General features: G+C 42.9%; 1 protein-coding gene across 8 annotated transcripts in view; it reads left to right on the forward strand.

The window, feature by feature from the left end:
- Positions 1-23,936, forward strand: part of abi3bpb (ABI family, member 3 (NESH) binding protein b) — a 28,632-nt gene extending 4,696 nt beyond the window's left edge. Inside the window, exons 2-23 of one of the 8 annotated variants that reach the window (XM_076303456.1) lie at positions 1,855-2,034; positions 4,564-4,632; positions 4,714-4,846; positions 6,220-6,401; positions 6,843-6,898; positions 8,235-8,268; positions 8,593-8,670; positions 9,027-9,101; positions 11,180-11,383; positions 12,599-12,784; positions 13,531-13,596; positions 15,207-15,293; positions 16,848-16,907; positions 17,179-17,292; positions 17,455-17,544; positions 17,729-17,938; positions 18,222-18,327; positions 19,292-19,371; positions 20,807-20,836; positions 21,608-21,766; positions 22,055-22,177; positions 22,395-23,936. In XM_076303456.1, coding sequence (XP_076159571.1) covers positions 1,855-2,034; positions 4,564-4,632; positions 4,714-4,846; positions 6,220-6,401; positions 6,843-6,898; positions 8,235-8,268; positions 8,593-8,670; positions 9,027-9,101; positions 11,180-11,383; positions 12,599-12,784; positions 13,531-13,596; positions 15,207-15,293; positions 16,848-16,907; positions 17,179-17,292; positions 17,455-17,544; positions 17,729-17,938; positions 18,222-18,327; positions 19,292-19,371; positions 20,807-20,836; positions 21,608-21,766; positions 22,055-22,177; positions 22,395-22,510 — 2,438 coding nt within the window. In that variant the 3' untranslated portion in view covers positions 22,511-23,936. The remainder of the gene's footprint in view (positions 1-1,854; positions 2,035-4,563; positions 4,633-4,713; positions 4,847-6,219; positions 6,402-6,842; positions 6,899-8,234; positions 8,269-8,592; positions 8,671-9,026; positions 9,102-11,179; positions 11,384-12,598; positions 12,785-13,530; positions 13,597-15,206; positions 15,294-16,847; positions 16,908-17,178; positions 17,293-17,454; positions 17,545-17,728; positions 17,939-18,221; positions 18,328-19,291; positions 19,372-20,806; positions 20,837-21,607; positions 21,767-22,054; positions 22,178-22,394) is intronic. The other 7 variants (XM_076303457.1, XM_076303459.1, XM_076303458.1 and 4 more) reach the window with 7 other exon arrangements.
- The last annotated feature ends 696 nt before the right edge of the window (positions 23,937-24,632 follow it).

Here is a 24,632-nt window from a genome sequence, read left to right on the forward strand (position 1 = left end):
CAGAAACCAATAAACTTTAAAACCCAATGGCGATGTACTGTTCATTCTGGAGGACAACCACCAGTTGCTAGCTTCCTCGTTTTTTTTCTTTCTCTAAACCGCAGAGGTCAAACTGTGGTCCAGTCCACCTGAAGCCTCAGAGTAAAAGCCTTGTAAGTCCCCGGGGACTTTTACAACTCTTGTTGGATCTGAGGCTATAAAGTCCCCAGTAACGGAAAACATCCTTCACCATAAATTATTTAACAGGGGGCCTCAGTAACAAGCTCCGACAGCCAGGTAAGAAGGGAAGTTTCACTTTAAGGCAAAGGCATTTTTCAGTGACGCATGGCCTTTATGAAAAAGCACAGGTGTTTCATTTAGGAAGGTGAGAAATATGTAAAAGAATAACATCACTTACCATGCTTCATAATTAGGGCTGACATGAGACAAAACTGTCTTATGGGCCCCCACCGTCCACTTCAATCCTAACCCTAACCCTTACCCAACCCTAGTGCCTTCCAGGCAGCGTTACCTTGAAGTTGATGGTGGGGGCCCAAAAGACCATATAACCATAACTGTAGGCATGAAAAATGTAAGGAGCCTTTGTGAAAAAGCACAGGTGTTTCATTTATGAAGGCGAAAAATATGTAAAAGAATAATATCACTTACCATGCTTCATAATTAGGGGTGACATGAGGCAAAACTGTAGGCATGAAAAATTGAAGGCGCTATCAGCGGAGCCGGTGAGTAAGTAGCCGGTGTTAGGTCGTATAACACCCCGATGCTGACAAGTCACTCAGTAGCTTTTATATGTTTTTGCCAAGCCAATGGTCTCTGGCGGTCTCCGGTCTTTTTCGTCTATTATGAGAAGGTATTTGTTTAACACGCTTCCTTGATTAAAAGCCTTGAGGAGGCTTTAGTTAATGAGGGTGTAAATTTTCCATGACTGGTGATATTGGCCTTTTGAGAGTTAAGTCACATTAAACTCTAATTAGCGTTTTGTGGTTTTGGGATCAGCGAAGTGGCTTCTCCTTGGCTTTGACTGATGTGACTGATGACACAGATGTTGCCAAGCTTGTAATTATTTGTCAGCGTAAAGCCTCCTCTATGACACTGTTTATTTACGCTCAAATTGGGCAGAGACGCCTGATCAAGTGCAGGGTGAAATTTAGTGGCTTCTAAAACTCATTTAAATCAGTCAAAGTCTGGACAAATGAGAAATTGATGGTGAGGGGGAAGCTCCAGTACACAGTACAATGGGGTTATAAGAACTAGGATGGCTGCCATTTTGTAGCTATGTGTGAATGACATAACTGAAAAAGTGAAGAGAAAGCTCCTATATCATATGTGTCAGTGAATGTAACTGTAACTTATTACAAGGCTATGCTGTAACTTATTACAAGCATAAGGCTAAGCACACACAAAAAAGCATATGAAATTTGATTGATCATAATGTTTGGCCTGAGAAAGGAAGCGTCTGTGTGAAAAGATGTATGACATATAGAAAAGTGTGTGTGATGTGACTGATGCACAGCTGTGCCTGCCTACTATGCCGGTCATGCAAGAGTGCGAACAGAGCAAACGCGCGTTCCTCGCCGGGCTATTTATGCACTTTCACTAAAGATTTTACAGCGTCCAATTCCCAAGCGCACCAAGCCGTGACCACCATCTCACCAGCCTTCAGCCACGAATCCAACACCATCAATCAAACTTCTGTGAAAATGCAGCTGGTTTTCGCCCTGTAAATGGGCTCAAAAGGCAATGCCTGTAGAATATGCACACACAGAGCATTAGGGGTTGACTTTATTGAGTGTTATTGAAAAGTTTATTTTATATTTTATTTATTTATTTATTTATTTATTTTTACTCTCACAGTGCGAAGACAGAACATGAAGGTCCGCATCAATGCCACCGGTGACACCATTGTGATGAAGTTCCTGCGACCCAACCCCGATGTCAAGCTGGAAGGCTACATCCTGGGATATGGCAGCAGCATGTTCTCCAAGCAATTCATCCAGCTACCGGAGAATGGAGAGCCCTACGAGACAGAGATTGGTGAGATATCCTCCTAAACTACTCTATTAATCTAACTATCTAACTAATCTAACTACGTTATTTTACACATAATGTCCATTACTGAGACAGAAATAGGTGAGATATCCTCCTAAACTACTCTATTAATCTAACTATCTAACTAATCTAACTACGTTATTTTACACATAATGTCCATTACTGAGACAGAAATAGGTGAGATATCCTCCTAAACTACTCTATTAATCTAACTATCTAACTAATCTAACTACGTTATTTTACACATAATGTCCATTACTGAGACAGAAATAGGTGAGATATCCTCCTAAACTACTCCAATAATCTAACTATCTAACTAATCTAACTACGTTATTTTACACATAATGTCCATTACTGAGACAGAAATAGGTGAGATATCCTCCTAAACTACTCCAATAATCTAACTAATCTAACCACGTTATATTACACATTATGTCCATTACTGAGTATTTTTGATACATTCTTTAAGATTTTACAGTAGTGAGGTGTTACATTATGTGGTGTGAAAGTGATTCATGTCAAGAGATGTACTAATGTATGCTTTATTTCAAAAGTGACATTGTCGTGAGCGTTGGTCATTCATTTCTGATTTATATATATAACTCATAGTATTAACACACAGCCTCCGCTTATGTGCACACACATATAACACACACACACACACACACACACACATGCACGCACGGACACACAGACACACACACACACACAGGAAATGAAAAACCCCTCAATGGACGGATCACCCACACTAGGGTGAAAAGGCAACACATTACTCTAATCACTCCATGCAAAGTTTATTTACCTCCATAAAACATTTCCTCTCCCCCATCCATCACCATGGGCCTGATCCCCCTTTAGAGGTCAGCCTCCCTGCCCCTTCAAGGGAGGTCAGGGCAGGGTCACCAGAGAAATAGCCTAAAGCTAATGTTAGTCTATGAGTAATGGCCATGCTTGTGGCAGCAAACTCTTTTGATTTTTTATTCTAATCTTGACACAAGCTGAACCTCAAAGTTAACCCATATGTTTAACATGCTATGTACTGTGTTCTACTAGCTAATAATAGAATGATTAAAAAACCCCATACACAACAGAATCTACCTTCTCAACAGCCAAGTGCTCTAACAAAGCCCATGGCAGCCTTGTTTTGATGTTGACTGTGTTCCATGGAAACAGAGGGCATAAGCGGAACTTGTATGGACCAGCAATGGGCAAAGGTCTTCCGGAGGGGCTTACAAACCTGCTACTTTGAAGTCAGCGAGAAGAATAGGACTGGATCTGTCGGGCACCTTCCCTGGCTCAGGGGATTTAACACGGCCTGTTTGCTCCAGAGAGAAATGGCCTTCTGGGATGCCATGCCATTCCTTTCCATAAGCTCCCGGACCAAAGAGGCAATAGAACTAAATGCCACACTATAAATCACTCGTGTGGTGGCCTGTCCAAAACAAAGAGAGAGAGAGAGAGAGAGAGAGAGGGAGGGAAAAAGAGAGGGCAGAAAGAACGAAAAGAGCAAAGAAAAGAAGAAAGTACAGCTAGCAACAACAAATAAAGTCCAGAATGTGTGCATTTGGACAAATTAGTATCAGGTGGTCTCCCTGTGTAGATAGATGACTAAGCCTCCATGGCCCAGTGCCTCCTTCTCTCAGTATCAACACATGATGGCAGAAGCCCCTAAAGAAAAGAAAGTGGCCGCTCTTTTGTGCCAGGAGGAGGGCTCTTTTCAAACACAGGTGAGCGCATGGCTGCCCCCAAACTGGAACGCCATGTTTTCTGTCCAAACACAGCTTGGAGTTCAGTTGATTGTTGAACTCTGGTCAAGACCGAGGCTGATCAGAGGGGCCATTAAAAGTCCAGAATGTCTTCACTTTAAGTGTTAGAGATAGATGAATCGTCACCTGACCACAGACTTGCAAATAGGCATCAGTGGACGTGTTCAGGCACATGGAATGTTCTAGTGGCAGTCATGTTCGAATGCGCTGGGTACTTCATTACGTCATTCTGACCTGGCCAGTTATATTTGCACCTCGCTTGTCAAACATATGTCGGAGCTCAAAACTACCTCATTATAGCTCATTATAGGGAGGTGGATGCATAGCATATGCTTCGGAAATATTTTTAAAAAGTCACCAAGGGTAGCTATCCAGATCAAGCCAAGTCAAGCCAGACCAAGGCAATGAAATGTCTAACCTCCATTTCATGTACTTTTTTAGTTTAGTATGCCATTTGATTTTGTCTTCTTTGTCATTACACACTTGATCCTGTGAATGATATTTCCATGCCTATTGTAAATATAATGTTTGCTTGTAATGCCAGTTTCATAAACAAGTCCACTCCACTATATTTTCTTATGCTTACCAACAGGCCAACTTTGCTTTTTATGGCTTTTGTTATTGTTATTGCTAATTTTATTCATCGTTAGTTATCCTTCCTACAACACTCCTTTTACATTTTCTTTTTCCATTCTATTAATTTATTTTCCATGACTCCACAATCGCCCTTTTCTATGCTCCTTTCCAGATGCTGAACCCAAGTACTTGGTTGCGGTGCAGCCAATTCCAACCAACGATGTCAAGAAACAATGCACAGGTAAGCATATTCCCATATGCAAGCATCCCTCCACCTTAACCTGCCCAGCATGTGAACTATCTGACTCCCTATCCTCCACAGGTAAAGTGAACCTGGACAAACCCCTCCACCTGGTGATCGGCTCTGTGACACCCACGTCGGTCCTTTTGTCCTGGGGCACCTTTGTGAAGACGCCCTATGAGGGCAACATTATGAACGACTGCCTGGAGGACGGGTGAGTGACCACACACACACACACACACACACACACACACACACACACACACACACACACACACACACACACACACACACACCAACAAAGAGGTGGAAAACCTCCATTCTCTAAACTAGCTGATTCTAATAAGCACAGCTTTTCAGCCAGGCCATGATCATATAATTAGTGAAATCACTTGTGTTAAGTGCACAGATAGAACTGATACTTGTTAGGACAAGTCAACCTTTCCCACCTCTGCACCAACAGCAATAGCAACAGCAGCCCAACACCTGGAAGTACTTGGCGCTGTTTTTTTTTTTTTTTGCTTTTATCCCAGATGCTTTTCATAAGCTTGCCCAAAATCCCTAACAATGAATGATGGGTACATTAACATCATGTTTACGGATCATTCCACCCGTGCAAAATCGGGGGAAAAGGGCACCATCCTTGTTCCGTGACCTGTCCCTTTGCTGTATTTCATAGTGGGAAATAGCTCTGCAGTGCTGTTTATGTTGTTTTTGAGCATAAACTCAGATTTATGTTGCACAGCAGTGCAACAGAAAGCTATTCAGCAGTTTTTTGCAAGTGTGCTCTTTCACACATGTGGAAAAAAGTACTTAAGTGGGGAGATGGGATTTGCTTCCATTGCAGGTGTGTGTGTGTGTGTGTGTGTGTGTGTGTATGTGTGTGTGTGTGTGTGTGTGTGAGAAAGAGTGAGAGAGAGAGAGAGAGAGAGAGAGACAGCGAGAGAAAAATGAAAGCGAGAAGGCCTGATGATACATGGGACACATTGGGACACACTGACACAATTTTCCACATCTCCCATTTGTTCTGCCTTTCTCACCTCACCCTGCCTAACTCTCTCTCTCTCTCTCTCTCTCTCTCTCTCACACACACACACACACACACACACACATATATATATATACCGGTATACATGTGATTTGTTTCTCTTTTTTTCCTTCAAAAGGGGAGAATCTTGGAAAAGTCATTGGAAATTATGACCCAATCTGAAACCTAAAAAGTGTCCCAAACCATTTGTGCTCTTATTAAATGCCTAATGTCAGTTCCGTCTGTTTATGGCCTGGCTACTGCTTTGTGCATTACTGAACAAAATAAAAAAGAAAGTGACAGAGTGACAGAGAGAGAGAGAAGGAGAGAGAGAGAGAGAGAGAGAGAACCTACACCAGGGTATGAAACTCAATCTGTTAACACAATGTCAGCTTAAGTTCTCTTTTTGCCAAAATTAACAGCGTCTTATAAGGACTGACCTTTCCCATGTCATATCATAAACTTGCAGGTTTCAAACCAGAAAGTACATAAATTATAGCTCAAATATCACCTAACCTTGATGTTTGTTTTTTTATTTTTATCTGATACAATCAAATCAGGTACTACACAATCCGCTACAGAGAGAGGAACCGCAAATGGAACTACCAGACCTGCCCCACCAGCGACACTGTGATTGACAACCTGAAGCCTAACACCCCTTATGAGTTTGGGGTCCGCTCCAACAATGAAGACCGCAGTGGCATGTGGAGCAAGCCTGTCATTCACAACACCAACATGGGAGGTTGGTTTCCAACAAAAACAACAGCTCACTTGATTTCCAACATTTTCAAATTCACATGAAACCACTATGAACTCTGACCTTTAACACCATGAGGCTAGGAATACTCGGAACCTTGTGTTATTATGCCTGGAGTGGTTTAAAGCAAGGTCACTCCCAACAATAACATTTGAGGCTGGCTCATAAAAACATACCAAATAGCTTTTTTCATGTCTCGCTGAAAGTTAACTGGCATGAAAACATAAGATTTCAGCTAGCCTTAACGTTGATCAGAGTGTGAAAACCTATTACATTACAAAGAAATCAGGTCACCCATGGTGGAAACGTGTAGTGCAACACATTATTTGTACCTCTTTCTTCCCGTTTTAAACATTTACGGCACATGTCAGAGATAGCATTAACGTCACATTTTTGTTATGTTTCTACATTTTTCTTTTCTCCCAGACAAAAGCATGCAGAAGCCCATCAAACCAAGCAGGACCGTTATCGCAAAGCCCGTGGTATGTATGGAGTTGACCATAAAGTTGTCATATTAGAGCTTTGACCTCTCGACCTTAAAGAGGACCAAAAGCATGCCGAGCATCCAGTGTTTTATCACCCTGTGCATGATTATTATAATTATCATCAAGGAGAATCACATAACTCAACAGTAGTCAGTACTTAGTGAGGAAAGTCATTAAGTGACCTGTGAAAATAATGTTGACACGATCAAAGAACCCCATTATTTGGGGAACGAAGAGGTGAAAGGAAGGCTAGATGGACTGTCACTGGAATGAGTTGTGGTCGCATGGTATAATCAAACTAAATAGAAGTGTAGACAACACTGACAGGGACACAGAAATGGAATGGGTCGATAGAGATAGACAGGGAGAGATAGAGAGGCATAATGCGTGAGGGAAAAGGGAAAGAAAGAAAGAAAGAGAGAATTGGAAGAGTGAAGATACTGAAGCATACTGAGCGTCGGTAGCACATCTGTTCCCCAGTGTTGGCCCTCTGTCACAGAGGTCATAGAGGGTCATACAAGGTCATAAAACGTCAGCTCACACCCCTGCTGTACCAGTGCAAACAAGTACTCCAACATATTAGACCTAAACATATTGCATTCATAACAGACACGGACATGTACAGCCATGTTACAACAGTATTTCATCCAGACACTGGCACTGAAAACTCACCTCTGGCCACATAACCATAAGCATAGACATATAGACTCCTCAAACAAGGACTCCTTAAATAAAGATACGCTTCCCAGTCTTTATGTGTGGTGCTAAACCAAAATTGTGTAGATTCCACTAACTACCCAAGGGTAATGAGGCAACTCACACATTCTTTCTGAAACTGGACTCATCTATATTTCACCTAAATAAATAGAGATAGAGATTGTATTTTATTTAGTTTAGTCTACTTTCATTACCCTCGGGTAGTTAGTTAGTGTGGATTGTAGCCTATATCTTATGTGGTAATCACATGCCTGCATCTACACTCACAGGCATGGACAGTTCAGTTGGGAGTGGGGGGGGGGGGGGGTGCTGGTATGCATGCATCTGGTGTGCGGAAGTGAGCGTTTGGGCCAGAATGCATGAGAACATTAGACATGGCTGAAACTGAGAACCTGACAAGGCTCACTGTGCGTTGCATAACATCAAAACCGCCTGCTTTTAACACCACAGATGGTGTTATATCATTGTTATACTGCCAACTAAAACTGTAAAAATGCTCAGGGAGTGGTGGGAACAGATTTGAGATCAGAAATGTAATCCTCTTATACCCCCCCAAATCCAATCTGTTTGACTAAAAGAATGTTCTGTTTTGTCTTGTCCTGTCCTGCTTGTATAGAAGCCCATGATAGCTATCTTCCCTCCACGTCCTGGTAAGTCCTCTGAGAATCTCACTGACCAATCTCATGTCCTTTGTAACTCAGTACACATTATCATTGTGAAAATGCACTTTAAAATGCACTTTGGCTATCACCTGTTTCAGAATGTTTCAGAATGTTGCACGCATCTTGCACACACACACACACACACGCACGCACGCACACACACACACACACACACACAGAAACACACACACACACACACACACACACACACACACACACACACACACACACACACACACACACACACACGCAAACACACAATACAGAATGATCTGAAGTGAGAATACAATATGGTCTTCCTCCCTATGGCAGCTCTTCACAACAGAACCCAGTCCAGATTACCTCTTCTCCACAAACCAGGCTTTCCTGGAGCTCCCAGGACATCTTTTGGTAATTTTCCTTTCTCTCTCTCTATCTCTCTCTCTCTATCCCACTCTTTCATTTCTCTGCCCTCTTTACATCTTTCTGTTTTATTGCAGTTGCTCCTTTCCAACATCTGACTCTGTTTAGAAACACACAGAGCGGCAGAGAGACTGTTTCTTCTATCATGCACACACAACTCTTTATTTTAAGAAAAACCTCCTCAGATGAAAAATCGGGATGTCCTCTTTCTCCCTCTCTCTCTCTCTCTCTCTCTCTCTCTCTCTCTCTCTCTCTCTCTCTCTCTCTCCCTCTATGTCTGTGTTTTATTTCTCTCTTGTGACGTTTGCGCCCGGTTATGAAACGATTACGTTATTCCCCCGCAGCTCCACCTCAGAACCACCAGGAAACTGTGCCTGGCCTGAACTCCAATGAGCCGCAATGGCCACAGTTCCCATTGGGTAACCACACGAGAACTTTTTTTGTTCTTTATTTTTTATTTTTTAAATCCATTCAGCTTCACAAGCAGTCAGTCACCGCTTGGCTTTCCATCTGGCTGCGAAAGGGGTACTGGTTGGTTGGGGAGGGTGGGAGGGAGGGAAGGGGGGGTGTCTGAGGAAAAAAAAAATCAGCTGGTCTGATTGATTGCATGCTAGCATGCCCCATCAAAAGTAAAGCAAGTCCACGAAAGTCTCTAGTCCCCATGGAGAAGATGGCTGGAGATTGCCAAAGAGATAAGAGGAGTAAGTCGCCCAGGAGGGGTCATGCGCTGGGGTGACTCAGCCGCCATGGCCTCCTCGTGTGGTCACGCATGGTTTCTTGAACGAGCGTATCATCAATTCATCCGCATTGAGGGGTCGGGGCCATCATGGGGCACAGCAATTGCTTGTTCATGCACTGGCCTTCACATCAGTCATATTGCACAGTTCATTCTCTCTCTCTTTCTGTCTCTCTCTCTCTCATATGTACTCTACCACTCTCAATGGTATAGTCTTCTCTCTTCTTTCATCCCTCTCTCTTATCTGTATCCATCTATCTTTTTTGTGTTCCATACTTTCATTCATTACCACTCTCCATGTCTCCCTCATTCCATCACCTCCCATTGATATCAGCATCTTTTCCGTGTCCAGTCCACCATTTATCATGTCTATTTGTATACTCAAAGTATTTCTGTGTGTCCCATCCTTTCCAGAGCAACACTTCACTCCTTTATCTTTCCTCTCAGGATCAAAGATATTCGTTTTCAAACACCTTTAGTTTACACCCATGCTATGAATAAATAAAAGTAATTCAGCATTTGTCCAAATTTAAACTTAGTTATAAGATTGAAAAGACAAGATTGTTGTAGCTGGCATGTTTGTGTCAGCTACAACTTTTGATCCACAATCATCCCTCTACCCCTCTCTCTCTCTCCCTCTCTCTTACTGTCTGTCAGCATCTTGACTGTCTGAACTCAGGAGTTTTCTGACCCTCCTGAGAGAGTTTTGTTTTCAGAGTTGCTGCACCTTGATTGGTCATTGGCTATGCTGAAGAGCACAAGTCTGCATGTGGTCACTGCATGAGGAAGTTGGAAGGTTCTAATCTGACTGGGCTACTGTCACCCTAACGCCAGATGCTATCTGAATGAGTTTCTCACCGCTAGCTAGGTAGTAACTTGTATTTGGTAGTAAGAACACATGAATGAGTGCAAGCTATGACTAGAATGTTAGCTAGCGGCTTGTCCTGGATAAGATGAAACTTGATCGGATTGCATCTGGTGTCATCGGTCTCAGTAACCCTCAAGTTAGACCTTATAATTCTCAGTCACCATTTTGATTCTCTAGCAATGAAAGACAGAAGTCTGGAGTCTTCCCTCCTCTCTGTCTTTCTCTGTCTTTCAAATCACACTCTTACAAAGCCACATAAAAGACTTTTTACATTGGCTAATAAAACTCAAAAGGTTCTACATTGAACTCAGAACATTATTGGTTCTCCTCTTTGGTTTCTTAAAAGTTTAAAGCTGAATCTGAAAATCCCAATCATGTTGATAGCTACATAACCCTCCACCAGAGAGTAACTTTAAGGGTTATTTTGTTTAGATCGGCAGAAGAACTCTTAAAGACTCCAGATTCTGTCCCCATTTCTACTTTCCCCCTTCTTTCTCTGAGTATTTACTACTTTTCTCTTTGTGTTTTCCACGGGCTTCGTGATTATGAGACCACATCAAGTCAATAAAAGCTCACTTTGTTAGTGGGGATTGTATAAACAGAGGATGAACTGAAGTTCACTAAACCAAAATAAGGAAAGAAAGAGCTTTAAGCAACCATCAATAACAGGCACAGAAAGAGCCTCATCTTTCCATGTTGCCTGGAGCTTATGAAGACAATTTGTATGCCTGCCATTCAGTTGAATTTCAGTCCGACCCAAACCACGATTTAAAAAAAGATGGCAGTGTAAAAGTAATCCATATGTCCAGTCCTTTTGAAATCCAAGCTGCTACCAGTTAGTGGTCTCCATAGTCAGAGCTCGTCTCTCTCTTCTCTCCCTCTCTCCCTGACAGACACAGACAACCATGTTAGAAATGCCTCTTCCCAGTCAGTGGACGTATCACCTGCCCTTGCCCAACCTGTGCCCACCAAATCCCACTCCTCTTCCTCCTCCTCCTCCTCTACTGCCCCTAATGCCCCATCACACGGTGATACACATCGAGGACAGACACAGACCAGGGCACCTAGTACCACACAGAAGCTGCATAATCCCTCGGGTAAATTCCCTGTTTTCATTTCGATCTGGATAATTGTCATGTTTTGTTTTTTTCCCCTTTCCTTCCAGCAGCCTAAAGTTTTCTCTTTTCTAGCTGTTTTCATCTTGAGTCAAGGTTTCCTGCAGGTTTTTATGAAGTGCAAACTTATTTCAGATATTTTAGAGACAGACAAGAAGACCAGACAGTGATTTTCAAAGAGTCTAAACATTTTGACGAATGCAAAGAATAGAGTAAGCACACACAAACAAACTGACTGCTGGTTCTTCATGCAAAAGGACAAAGCAGGAAAACAGATGCGCTGAGAAAGATTTTTCTCTCAAAGGAGTAACTTAACCCTTCACAAACAGATAAAAGCCTATCTTTCCCACAGAGCTCCCTAATTCTTCACAGGAAGGACAATCTGCTCTGATCCCTGGCTATGTCTGGGAGTGAGCCAATGATAATACCTGGACTAATCATGACCTCAGTGCATTAATCCGCCCCTCTGTTCATTCGCTTGCGACTCGCGTGCCTCCACTGTCTGACTGCTGTATGTTGCTGTGTCTCTTCAGTCATCTGACTTCCACTGCTTTCCTGTTTTTCATGGAGCACATATCAATTCATTTATTCACAGGAATGCCTGCTGCACTTACATTAACACCCAAAACAACACACAAACACACACACACACACACACACACACACACACACACACACACACACAGATAGACACCACTGCTGATATTAGTTATCTTTTATGCCTGTTTGTCATCCAGAGAAAGGCTACACTGTGCACCCAACATTGCTATGCATATGCTAACATTGCATTGCTGTCAGTGAAGCATATTGTACTGTTTTACATGTTTCATTAAGCTGTTAAACTATAATCAAAGTAAATTGCTAAATTGTTTGTAAAATGCTCTGGAGGAGTAGTGACAACAAGAAAAAGTGGAATGGCTGCTATATCACCTTTCACTGCAGTTATAGATTGCTGTTTTAGGGGTACAAGAAAAATAATCCTCAATGCAACTCTGAGAGTTATATACTATTCCAATGCAACACTTGATGTGCCAGCTATTCTAGCTCATTTGAAAATCTTTGTACATTTTTAATCAGTTCCACTCATCATCTTCTCCTGCTCACATGGCCTCAGCCAGCCTTACCATACCACCCACTTTTAACCACAGTCATAACACTGTAACCAGAGATGGCACTGTTTCTTGTTCTTCACTCTAGGTAAAAACAACGTGAGACAACTGGCCTCCTCTCATCCAGCTAAACCATCTGACTCGGTGGTTGTGGTGTCTGCCAGAAATCTGACGTCTCAAGGCAGAAAGCCGTTCTCTCCCTTCACTAACGGCATGAGAAACCCTTACTTCCCCAGGGCCAATGACTCCTCCAAGATCTACAGGAGAATAGGGGGTAATGGACCTCTTTTAACCCCCATGCACCCTTTTTTTCCCTTCTTACCCCCAGTGTTAACCTGCAGAACCTCTCCACAGGCACCTCGGCCCCCTTACGCAACCTTCTTTACGGAGCGTTACGTTCTTTTCCTTTTTAAACTTCACTCCACTCCATTCCACCACCCCACCGCACGCCACCCCAAAACCCTAAAAAACCTCCAAATGCAGTCATCTCCTGGCCAGAGCTTGGCAATGCACTAAGAACCTAGCCTCCCTCCCTCTCCAGACATGTGGTGTGTGTGTGTGTGCAGACAAGGCGTCATGCTTCCTCATCTCCTGACAGGTTTACAGTCAGAACAGCGCCCATGATTCATTCTGACAGGCACGTCTGTTTGACCGTCAGGAGTGTTTGACGTTGCCCAAATGCCCCCCCCCATACACACACACACACACACGCACGCACACACACACACGCAAACCCCTCAACTCCCATCCCTCTCCAACCCACACACACCTATGCCAACACCACCTCAGACACCACTGAAAGGCAGGCCAAACATGAATGCCCGCCAGATTTGCGCCTTGGTAGTGCGTGCGTGTGTGTGTGTGTGTTGGTGTGTGTGTGTATGCGTGCCAGACTGCCTCGCTACACACTCACTTCCCTCCTCCTCCTCCTCCTCCTGACTACAGCATAAACAGTGTTGACGGTGGCTTGACTTGGCGTGCGACTTTTCTCCATAACGTACCCTCTTTTTCCCCCAACAGCCAATGGTGAACACCATAAGGGCCTGTCCCTGCCCAAACCTGTCATGTGGTCCCGCTTGAGAATGGGTAAAGAGAATCGGTCACTTCTCCCCCCCCCAACCCCACCCATCCATGCCCTTCCCTCCATGTTTTGTGTTTCACCCATTAACCCACCCGCAGCTGCCGCTGTGATCCAGCTCCATGTTGGTGTCCTGTGCCCAACTCAAACCCAACCTGTCCCAATCCATCTCATCCCAACACCATGCCATCAGTACTGTACCTGTCGTTGTGTTTGTTCATCCCATCAGTCCCCCCCTCCTCACCCACCCACGCCTCCATGTGTTCATGTTCTCATGTGTCTTGGGTTTTTGTACTGCGAGCTTCTGCAGAATCAGTGCTATTGCGGGCTTCACGTTATAGGCTAACAGCTGGGTTCTTTTTAGAGACACGATGAAAACACATTCACCATAAAAGATTTAGTTTACATCAATTCAAAGATTGGCATCAGATAAAACGTACCACAGAATATGAAAGACAGATTGGTGCAGTTCAGTTGTTCAGACTGATCAACTTCAGATACAGTTTCAAGGTCTATTTACTGGACCAGAAACTCAAAGTTAGCTTTTGGGATCTTTGGTCCGTGTCATTTCCATACAACACATAATAATGTTACTCTAAATTGACTTCTGAAGTAACAAAAAAGAACCAAATTGTCAGATAGCACATCTTTCTGACAAAACAAGTAACTTGTGGCTAAGAGAACCATCTCGAGGTAATCCAGTCATTGGAAAATGTTGAGCCACCAGCAATGTTGCTTCTTGTCGAGGATCCCTTGGGTCCTCTGTCTGTGTTTTATAGCTTCTGGTTGAGGATCACCATCTGCATGAGTGTTTGCATGGGTCTTGTGTTTTTTGTGCACTGGGCATGAGCTCCATCATGGTGTGAGGGTTCTGCTGTTGTCCTCCATTCTGTATCCATTGTGTGTCTGACTCCAGAGTGTATATAAAGAGAGCATCCAGTGTACTCCAGGTTAAAATACTTACCATACCTACTGTATATATGAGGGAGCAGAGAATACCTAGGGCAAATAGAGGAATCTTAACTATTAATCAGTATGCTGTACTAGACTTATGATTCAAATGAAAGTTCATTGTACTAAAACCTTATGTGCATTGTCCTAAAAACGTTATGTTCCCCGTGCTGGGTAGAGAGCTAGCAGTCATTTAAATTCATGACCAAAACAACAAATTAGGAAACTTACACAGGACCATCAATAATGTGGACTGTGCTGTATTCTTAACCTGAAGATAATACTGGATGTTTTTTTTTTTAAATACACACTTTTTGAAATGGAAAATATGAAATGTCTTGTGTTGGTACATTTTGTGTGTTTATTCAATATTCACAGTATCATGTAATGTACATATGGTAAATATTTATTCAAATTTGGTAGTGCTGTATGTTTAACTGCATATGAATGGTTGTTTTTGACAAGGTTTAGTACTATGCAAAACAGTGGAATACTTTGGAAGAAAACTTTCCAACAAATGCCCCCAAAATAGAGAACAGATGCAGTAATAGGATGCTTGAATAGCACCCAAAAAATGACCAAAAAAAAAAAACTATTCCAAAACAAATTAAATGCCCCCGCTCTCCATTCAGTGTAATGCATTTTAATTGTGGTGCTTTCCCTGCAGACAACAACCCTCTGTGGCAGGACAGTAAACCCCATGTCCACGGTGGTACTGAGCAGTCAGGGCCTTCCATTGTGAAGCAGCACCATGGTAAAGACGCAAGTCCTAGTCGTTTATTTTGCACTCCCAGCTCTGGCTGCCCGCTGCCTCGCACCCCCATCAATCGGTCAAAGACAGCATGAGACCCTACACGCTCTTGGAAAATCCAAAACATTGGTCAGCTCTGCCGAAGGGCTTTGACTGGGTCTTTGGAAAATACTTTCATGAAAGGAAGTATGGCGTCTTTTGGTCTCTGGGCTTATTTTAAGAACCAGAGTTTGGCATGTTCCTATCCAGCTTCGCAAAGCTTTTTTTTAACTGCAAGATGTAAGGAGCAACGTTCTGTTTAATTACTTTGTCCTTTGATGAATGAGAGATTTTGACAGACTTTGAGATTTTGACTTAATGTAATTTTAATCTATTTTCCTGGGGTAGGTCCACGTCGCTTAAGCCTTTTTTGCTTTGGGCTGGTTTGCAACCATTGAGTTTTTAGAACAATGTGCTTCAGGGAAAACTGGATCTCAAGGTGCCAATGTTTAGTCCCCTCTCGTGCAACTGGGGAGAGCTTTGATGCTGCTCATTTCATTACAAATTACAAAAATGTGTTTAAAATGTAAAACCTGCAACTGATAATTGAACACTTGTGCTGACACTTGTAAGAAGGATGAATATTGCAGAGTGCAGTTTTCATACCTACATGCTTGAGTTATTATTGTTGTTATAACTTGTCAGTTCAAGAAAGGAAGAATCTTGTTGAATATGTTTGCTAGACCTTGTAGTTAATCTCCAGACTACATTAAAGAGTATGTGAAAATTACATATTTTGGTACCATAGGGAAAAAAGACATCTGGATATTGAAAAGCCTGATCTTTTTGAGTGAAACCATGTTCTGCTAGAACAGACACATTGCCTTGATACAAACGGCATGTTTTGTCAATGTGGATATTTATGCATGGGTTGAAAGCATCACATTGATATTGTTTTAAATTACAAGCTAGAATATTTCAGAGCTGGGCAGACATCCACTTGGGGTTTATGTTTGGTCATAGCCTTTCTGGAGCTGGAGCGATGTCTTGATTGTCAGGAATTTGGCCAAGCAACAAGAAAGGGGTAATTGGCAACAGACGCTTTTGTTTCTTTAGAGTGTACTTTGGAGCATGTTGGAAACAAGAGTTTTCTTTTTTAATGCTGCTACTTTTTGGCATTTCTATTTTGATGTTTTAAAGATAATTAGGCGTGAAGTACAATATGGTATGAAGCAGAAACCTAACAAAATTGTAACTTTGCATAATGGTTTAAAACCGAATTTGAGAGAAGGGTGTGAAATCACACATTTGCTGTGTACCCTTTTTTTTTACAGCATTGGTGTTTGTATTCACTCATTTTGCTCATTTTGAGAGCTCCCGTCATGTTTCTGTAGTCCCCTTGACAGTTTAATGTTTTGACTACAATGGGGGTAAGTCTACTTAAGTGTTCCACTGTTTTTCATGTGACAGTAGATGAAGGGGCACCAAGTGTATTGTCTAATGCAGTGCTCATGTAGCCTAAGTCATTTAGCATGCTCCATTCTCGTCTCAATTACTTTCTTTTTCCACTGTCTATAGGACCACCTCTTCGTCCCACCATCAAAAAGACCAATCTGGTGGGAAAGCCAGGTGGAATGGGTGAGTAGCCAGGTCTATAATACTGTCATGACGTAAACAGAAGAAAACAAAAAAGTTTTTCTTGCTGACTAATGCTAAGCTCAACCAGTTGGCCTGCATACTTGATACCTGAGTCAGTTTATTACTGTAGCCATAAAACATTGGCTATAGTAGCCCTGCAGTTATGACTAGCGCCATTGGTGCTAGCAACTTAGAACGTAAAAAGGTTTACTTTAGTTATGGAAAAAGCAAAGAGAAAGCTTTCTTACCCAGTGCATTTTGTTCTCCCCAGATAAAGTGATTGATCTGAAACAGGACAAGGCTGATATCCTCAAGCCCAAGCTCCAACCTCCAACACCCAAGCCTGCCAAACAGGCCAAGACAACGCCGGCCCCAGACACAAACAGTGAGAGAGAATAACCCATCCCTACTTTGTCTCATATAACTGGAGGATTTAGCTATCTTTCTATCCATCAGTGGCATGATATATTTTAGGGTTATGTGTAGCAGGAAGTTATATTGTTTGCATACACAGTCTTAGCTATTGCTGTATATTATTTTTTCACAGACAATCGCTCTGAAAGCTGGGAGACTTCTTCAGCTTTTAGTTCACTCCCTGCCTCTGAGGTTGATGCTCTGGGCAAGAAACGCTACATTGGTAAGCTATACGCTACATTGGTAAGCTATAGGTTCTCTAGACTTATTTATGACCATACGTGTTCATGGTCATGGTCATTCATGGTCATAAATAAGCAACAATCCCAAACTCACTTTAGTGCAGGCCTAAATGTCATCTTCATGGAGCGTACCGTTTATTAACAGACAAATATCTCTGCCCCCAGCTCCTCATGTTGTTTACAAGACGGACAAGAAGCCGGAAGAACCTTGCTCCATCACCACCTCCCTCACATACTTCCCAGACGACGAAGCCACAGAGTCAAATGTCACGGCCCCACCAAGGTCTGCACCGCAGAACCTCACCGTGGTCACTGTGGAGGGCTGTCCCTCCTTCATCATCCTGGACTGGGAAAAAACGGACAATGACACCACAGGTGAGGAGTGTTGGAGATAGAGAGAACATAGAGACAGAGAGGGAAAGACAGAGAGACAGCTGAATGGAAAAGGAAATTAGGTCAGAAGACTGAACAATGGGGTTGGAATGCTCACATTTTAACACTTGAGCAAGGCACTTTACCCTGAACTTCTCCAGGGAGACTGGCCCTTGTAATAATTGATGTGTGTACAGTAAGTCGCTTTGGATAATGGCCAAATTAATAAGTGAGTAAGTATTAAATTGCTAGTGAAACTAATGGGTGCTTTTTGCATATGCTGTAGAGTATGAAGTCATCTCCACCACCAAAGGGCCTGATGGGGAGCAGGTCTCCATCCTGACCACCAACCAGACGCACACTGCAGTGGAGAACCTTCGGCCAGAGAGCAGGTAGGCCTACTAGGCCTTGACTTTTCCATCATTTAGACTGTAATATGTAATTGCTTTTTCAAAGAATCACAGAAGGATAATCAACCAGAGGTAATGTATCATAAAACTTCAGTTTTGATCTTCACAGCCAAAAGCAAGACTTTAGGTGCAGTTTTAACTTCTTATTGGAGGGTGCACAATAGGGGTCATTGAGTTTCATGGAAAGGTGCGTGTGAGGTGCATGGAGAGTAGAGTATTGGGTATAGAGTATCCCGGCTTTTGTGACATCCAGTTGACCTTGATCACTAACACATGAGCTCCTGTTTTTTATGGGAATGGGGGAGAGAGAGTACAGGGACCTGCGGCTTATCTAGGGCAGGGGAGAGGTGGCCGGCCACTGCCGTCCACGTGGTGCCAAGGGAGAGGCTGCGGTCTGCATGGAGCCTAAGATAGGTGGGCAGCTTGCCACCACGCTTGCGAGATTTTTATTTATTTTTTAAACGAGGGACGGCGATCTGGCACACGGCGCCTGACAGAATATAAACCAGGGCTTCCTATGAGCACCGCCGAGAGACACGTGGGCCACCGGCCCAGCATCTGAACATCTCGTCTGGAGGAACGATTAGAGGAGGTCGCTTGGCATGCTGTGGCCCGAGTCTGGAGAATAAATGTATCATTTATCAAGACCCTGGAGATGGGAGGGTGGGGGGAGGGTTGGGGTGGGGTGGTGGATTTCGTTTCTCCTGAAAGCAGCAACGATGGCAAAGGAGAAAGAGAGAGAGACAAAAAGAGAATCCCATGTTCCCATCAGGTTCATACCCAATCCAGTTTAATATCCTCAGCGTTAAGTCGAGTTCCTACTCTGTGAAAAGCATATGGCTGGCCGGTCGGAGAGAGGGGAAGTGAAAGTGATTTAGGGCTTTTGAGGCGATATCTGGGATCTGTGATGTAATTCCACCCTGACCCATTCCTTCTTCTTTCGCAGCTACGAGTTCAAAGTGAAGCCCAAGAATGAGCTGGGAGAGGGGCCCTCCAGTGAGCCAGTCTCCTTCAACACAGAATCAGGTACAGCCCTGCCTGCACGCATGAACTCCATTAATGTTAGATAACAGCATCTGGCAAATGACTAAAGCTAAAGGTCATGTGAATTCAGAGCAATGGGGGACTTTTAAAACATACGGTTTATATTATGTACATATATTTTACATCCACATTTAAATACATATATTCAAATATGCACATATCGATAAACAACATGCACCTCTATGTTAATTTGCATTACTGTCATTTGATTTATGGTGTTGAGTGCATTTGGTACCTATCTCTAAAGTGGTTAGAGCAGCTTGAGTGCTCCTTAAGTCTTCAGGCACTATATTGTCATCATGATGTAACAGATTCTTTAATATAGGAAAACCCAGATGCAAAAAGATAAGTTGTCATTGTGCTGCATATTGAAAGTATTAAGCACCTATTACTGAAATAATAGATGTTTACAAAGTACTTGTAAATCCTTTATTGGTTTTGGCTTAAGGCGAAAACTTATCCCCATTAAGTGACAATGCCTTTAATGTTGAGAGAGCCCTGACACATGCAAACACGCAAAGTGCATATGGTACAGTACAAGGAGGCCAGAGTTAGAGCCTCACAGACCTGCCAGCCCTTGTGCTTCCCCCAGTCTCTTACCTTGCTCCGAGATGTATGTAATTAACTGGCCATTATTAACTTAATGATTTCAGCATGTCCCCCCATTTTCATAACCTTGGCTCAGAGCTGTCGAAGCCTCCCTGGCTCGCTGTCACAGAGCCAGGACCCCCCCCCCCCCCCCCAATACTGCCCCTCATCTTACATACTGTTGGCCGAGGTCCAGGCCTCACTAATAACATGTCATAAATAAATAGCCAATAAAGACTCACGTCATCTTTATGTTTTATGGCGGCGTGGCTCTGGCTTCAGGGGGGAGTGCGCGGGCCGCTGCGCTGTGGTCTCCCCTCCACGTGTGAGCTTAGCCCGTCTGATGGAGACGGCCGGAGTTACCCCCACCTCCACCACCGAGCTCCAAGAGTCTGATCAACCCCCCCTCCCCCAACCTCCGTCTTCCCTCACAGCGCTTGGAAGATAGCCGGCTATAACGTCTTGCCAGTTGCTCTCTGTGGGGTATGGGGCTGAGAGGGACTTGGAAAAAGCCCCCGAGTCAATGCGCTCCACTCTAGAGAGTTCCTCTGCTAAAATCTGATTTGTTGATCTTTTGTGGCCGTTTATGTTTTGTTTTGGAGGCGGGGTGCGGTGCGGGAGGAGAGGATAATCGCTGCCCACACAGACACACACTTTTGTGGCTCTCGTTTCTTTTTATTTCTCCTCTACTTCGAACTAGTTTGTTTACTGTAAGGATCAGTAGCAGTACAGTGTTTACTGCAAAATCTGACTTGTTTTTAACACAATCATCTCTCTCTCTCTCTCTCTCTCTCTCTCTCTCACACACTCTCTCTTCTTCACCATGCAGCGGATCCACGAGTGAGTGAAAACGTCTCAGGTAAGACCGGCTCTCTCGTTGCGGTTCTCCCCTTTCTCTCTCCCCTCCGGCTCTGCTCCCAGCTCGCACATTCCTCTGTGCTGAATGAATGGATAATTTAATGAACAGCACTGGCAGACAGATAGAAAGATGGAAGGAAATAAGGAAGGAAGGGGAGAAAGAACGACTCGTGCAGTCAAGTCCACAGAGAGAGTTTTCTCTGCAAAATACACATATGGTCCCTCCACATCTCCACCTCTCCCTTCCCTCTCTCCCTCTCTCTGTCTCGCTCTCTTTCTTCTATCCTATGAGTTCACTTCTTCCACACCCTACACACAGCCAGACAAAACATTTACTCAGGAACAGCAAATGAAGTAGGCTTTCTCTTTCTTTTTACCCCCCCCTCCCCATACAGCTCCTGCATACACAGGGACAATTACCTTGATACACTCAAATAAATGTTTTCTTTGGGTGCCCAGTGTTATGTTTATCTCGTATTGTTATTTCTGCTGTCTGGTTATAGTCAAGAACTGAAAATCTTAACTCTGGCCCTCAAATATAATGGAAGGAAGGCCAACAAAAATAAAGTGTCTTACAGAGTGCACGCCAACCTTTTACATGTCTGGTAATTTCATTGATAGCAAATGGCACATATAAACTGCTAAAAGATAAGCATTCACAAGTGAGTTCACAATGGCTTGTTTCACTGTATGCATTTCCCATGCAAATGTGCTGTGTTTTCCCTCAATCTTCTGCAAGGCTGCAATGACAAGTTAAACATTTTCCCCCCAGGAAAAGATGCCATTTGGACACAGTTCCCCTTCAAGACTGACTCGTTTTCTGAATGCAATGGAAAACAATATGTGAAGAGAACCTGGTACCGCAAATTCGTGGGGGTTCAGATCTGCAACTCTCTCAGATACAAGATCTACCTGAGTGACTCTTTGACTGGTTAGTCTGATACATTTTTTAGTTTGTGCAATGAGCAAATGATATCTAATTGCATGTATGGCATCTGTTCATTTGTTTTTGTTTAGTATAAAGAAGAAAAGTTGCACAATTCAGCTTCAGATGGTCTTGAACCAAAAAACCAAGTTTATTAGAAAAAGATCACTTCATTAAAAGGATTTCACAACCACCTTCCACCTTCACAACCACCTTCACAACCTTTCACACTTTTCACAACCAACAAACCTAGAAACGACAGTCATTTTTACATTTTGTATTGTACATTCTCAGGTAAATTCTACAACATCGGAGACCAGACTGGCCATGGAGAAGACCACTGCCAGTTTGTCGACTCCTTCCTGGATGGCAGAACAGGCTCCCAGGTCCCTGCAGATCACCTACCAGCCAGATCAGGTAATGTGTTTCACTGCAAACCTTAGCAAGTTCAGACAAAGCCCAAATACACAATATGCTGAAGTATGGTTGCTCTGTGTCATATGTATGGTTTCTCCTAAGGCTCTATCATATGTATGGTTTCTCTTTAGTCTCTGTTGAGAGTAATATGCTTAACACAATTTATTCAGTGATAATCCAATACCAACCTGACTGAAGTTTCTTGTTTTGTTTCCAGGCTACTACAGAGCAATGAGGCAAGAGCCAGTCAATTTCGGTCACATAGGAGGAAACTCTCACATCACTTATGTATCATGGTACGAATGTGGCACACCTATACCCGGGAAGTGGTAGAAATTCTCCAATCAAACTCCATGGGGAGTCAGGAGGAGAGAATCCCATTGGCTGGAACATGTGTCTTGTCACAAGGTTGGCTTGTGATTGATTAATAGCAAAAGTATGGGGGAGGGGTGGTTGCTGTCTATGCTGCGCACTTTGTGCTGACAACGCCCACCCCCTCCCTAAACCATGTATAAACATGTACAGAATACAAGTGGCAGGGAAATTTATTGAGCGCATTTGTGGTACGTAATAGCAACTTAGTCTCATCTCACTATTTATCAAACATAACAAAAAAAAACCAAACAAACAAACATCAAGAAAGAAAGAGAGAAAACAGAAAGAGTGAAGTTACCTCACATGCAGTGAGGTAAACAAACACATAAAATAAGATTTCTTAAAGTATTGGGAAGCTGGCTCCCTGAAACTATTTTGATATTGTGTGTAATATTATTTATCAAAAAGTCTGTGGCGCCATTTTCCTCACGCTGGCTATGACATGCGAGCCGGGGAGACGCCACTTGACGCAGTGCTTTAGCTGAGCTAATCTCGGGTTTGACTCACAGGCTAAGATTTAGCTTACGCATTACCTGAGGATGTGCTCTGGATACCTTAAGTCTCTTCTACGTCACAAGTGCCGACCGTTAGCATAGCACATAGTAGTATGTATATCTGGATGGGTCGGCTTTATATTGTGCCCTCCTGACTAAATGCACTGGTGTTGGCATCCCTTTCTTTTCTAAAGAGAGATTTGTGTACGTGGCAGTACATTGTAAAAGTGGGCAGATGCCTACAGTGTCTGAGTTTACAACACACTATGATCTGTGAGGTTAAACAGTCATGTCAAACTCCCTTATCCATTGTGTGACCTGATGTATCGGTCAAATCACAGTAAAGATTCACACATCATCATCACACACATGCATACACACATGGAAACACACACAGATACAGTACACATGCATACATACTCATATGGATCCGTTACACACACAAGCACACACATCACAGAGTGAAAGTCTTGTACCATGTCCTCCATTGTTAGCTAGGTATATTGGGCTAGCAGCAGTTTGGAGGACATCACACTTGCAATTTGCACAGCATAAATGTATTTATATGTATATGGAGAAAAAATATTTTTTTGCAAATGTACAAGACAAAAAACTCAAGTTAAAGTTTGTAAGTCATGTCCAGGTGTGTTTGTATTTGTTGGATGTCAACTTTGGGAAACTGTGTTTTCTTATTTTTCCAATAAGAAGCAAAAAATTATTTGTTTTGATTGCCTGTACAGAAATACTCCTTCTGCTGTCATGGTTAGCAGAAAGGTGCTCACTCCTTATTTTTTTCAACTCTTTGTAACTTGATGCTGTTTTTTGATGCATAATTACATGTCTGTATCTAATTACATGTCTGTATCTATTTGAATAAAGTTGATAGTTTTGTTTCCTTTTTATAAAAAAGAGTCTCTTGGTATTATACCTGTTTTTTTGCCCGCTTCGCGATCAATCAGTGCTTGGACTTTAACAGGCCAAAGCCAAAGCGTGCCTAGCTGTCGTATTTAAGCGCTGGCGTGCGATTAGGTGAAAGCTATAATTCTTTTTATGCTCGACCAACCATTTCTTTCAGTGACAGGGTAACCTGTGGTTCTCTGACCACCGCTGCGCCAGACTGCTTGCTGCACTCCCATTCTAGTACATTCCCTCTCTCCCTGTCAGTACAAAACCGCAACCCCAATTAGAAAAATCAACAGAAATACATGGATTACCACACTTTTCCAGACCTACAGAGAGGGTTTCTGAGAGCCAAATTCAACACAGGGACATTCTCTGAAACCACAGGGCCAGGAAAAAAAAACCATGAAAACTTCAAAATGGCTCTCTATGTCTTTATTAGCTTTCCAAGAGAAAGTTAAAGCTTGGGCATAACAACTAATGTCACTTTGAGGTGGAACTTTCACGCAGATAGGAGATATATCCAGCTGTGAGATGTCAAGAAGAGAAAGAAAAGAAAGACAAAAATAAAACTGTAGTTTTGTGTGTGTGTGTGTGTGTGTGTGTGAGTTAAAGTGAGTGAAAGAGAGAGAGAGGGAAGAGGGAGAAGCCCTGCAATTTGGATCAACAGCGTTTCATCTCATCAA

This window comes from Alosa pseudoharengus, unplaced genomic scaffold (assembly GCF_046254945.1).
Source record: "Alosa pseudoharengus isolate Yale_2024_CS ecotype anadromous, Long Island Sound unplaced genomic scaffold, YU_APseudo_1.1 YU_APseudo_1.1_scf_24, whole genome shotgun sequence".
Classification (NCBI taxonomy): domain Eukaryota; kingdom Metazoa; phylum Chordata; class Actinopteri; order Clupeiformes; family Clupeidae; genus Alosa; species Alosa pseudoharengus.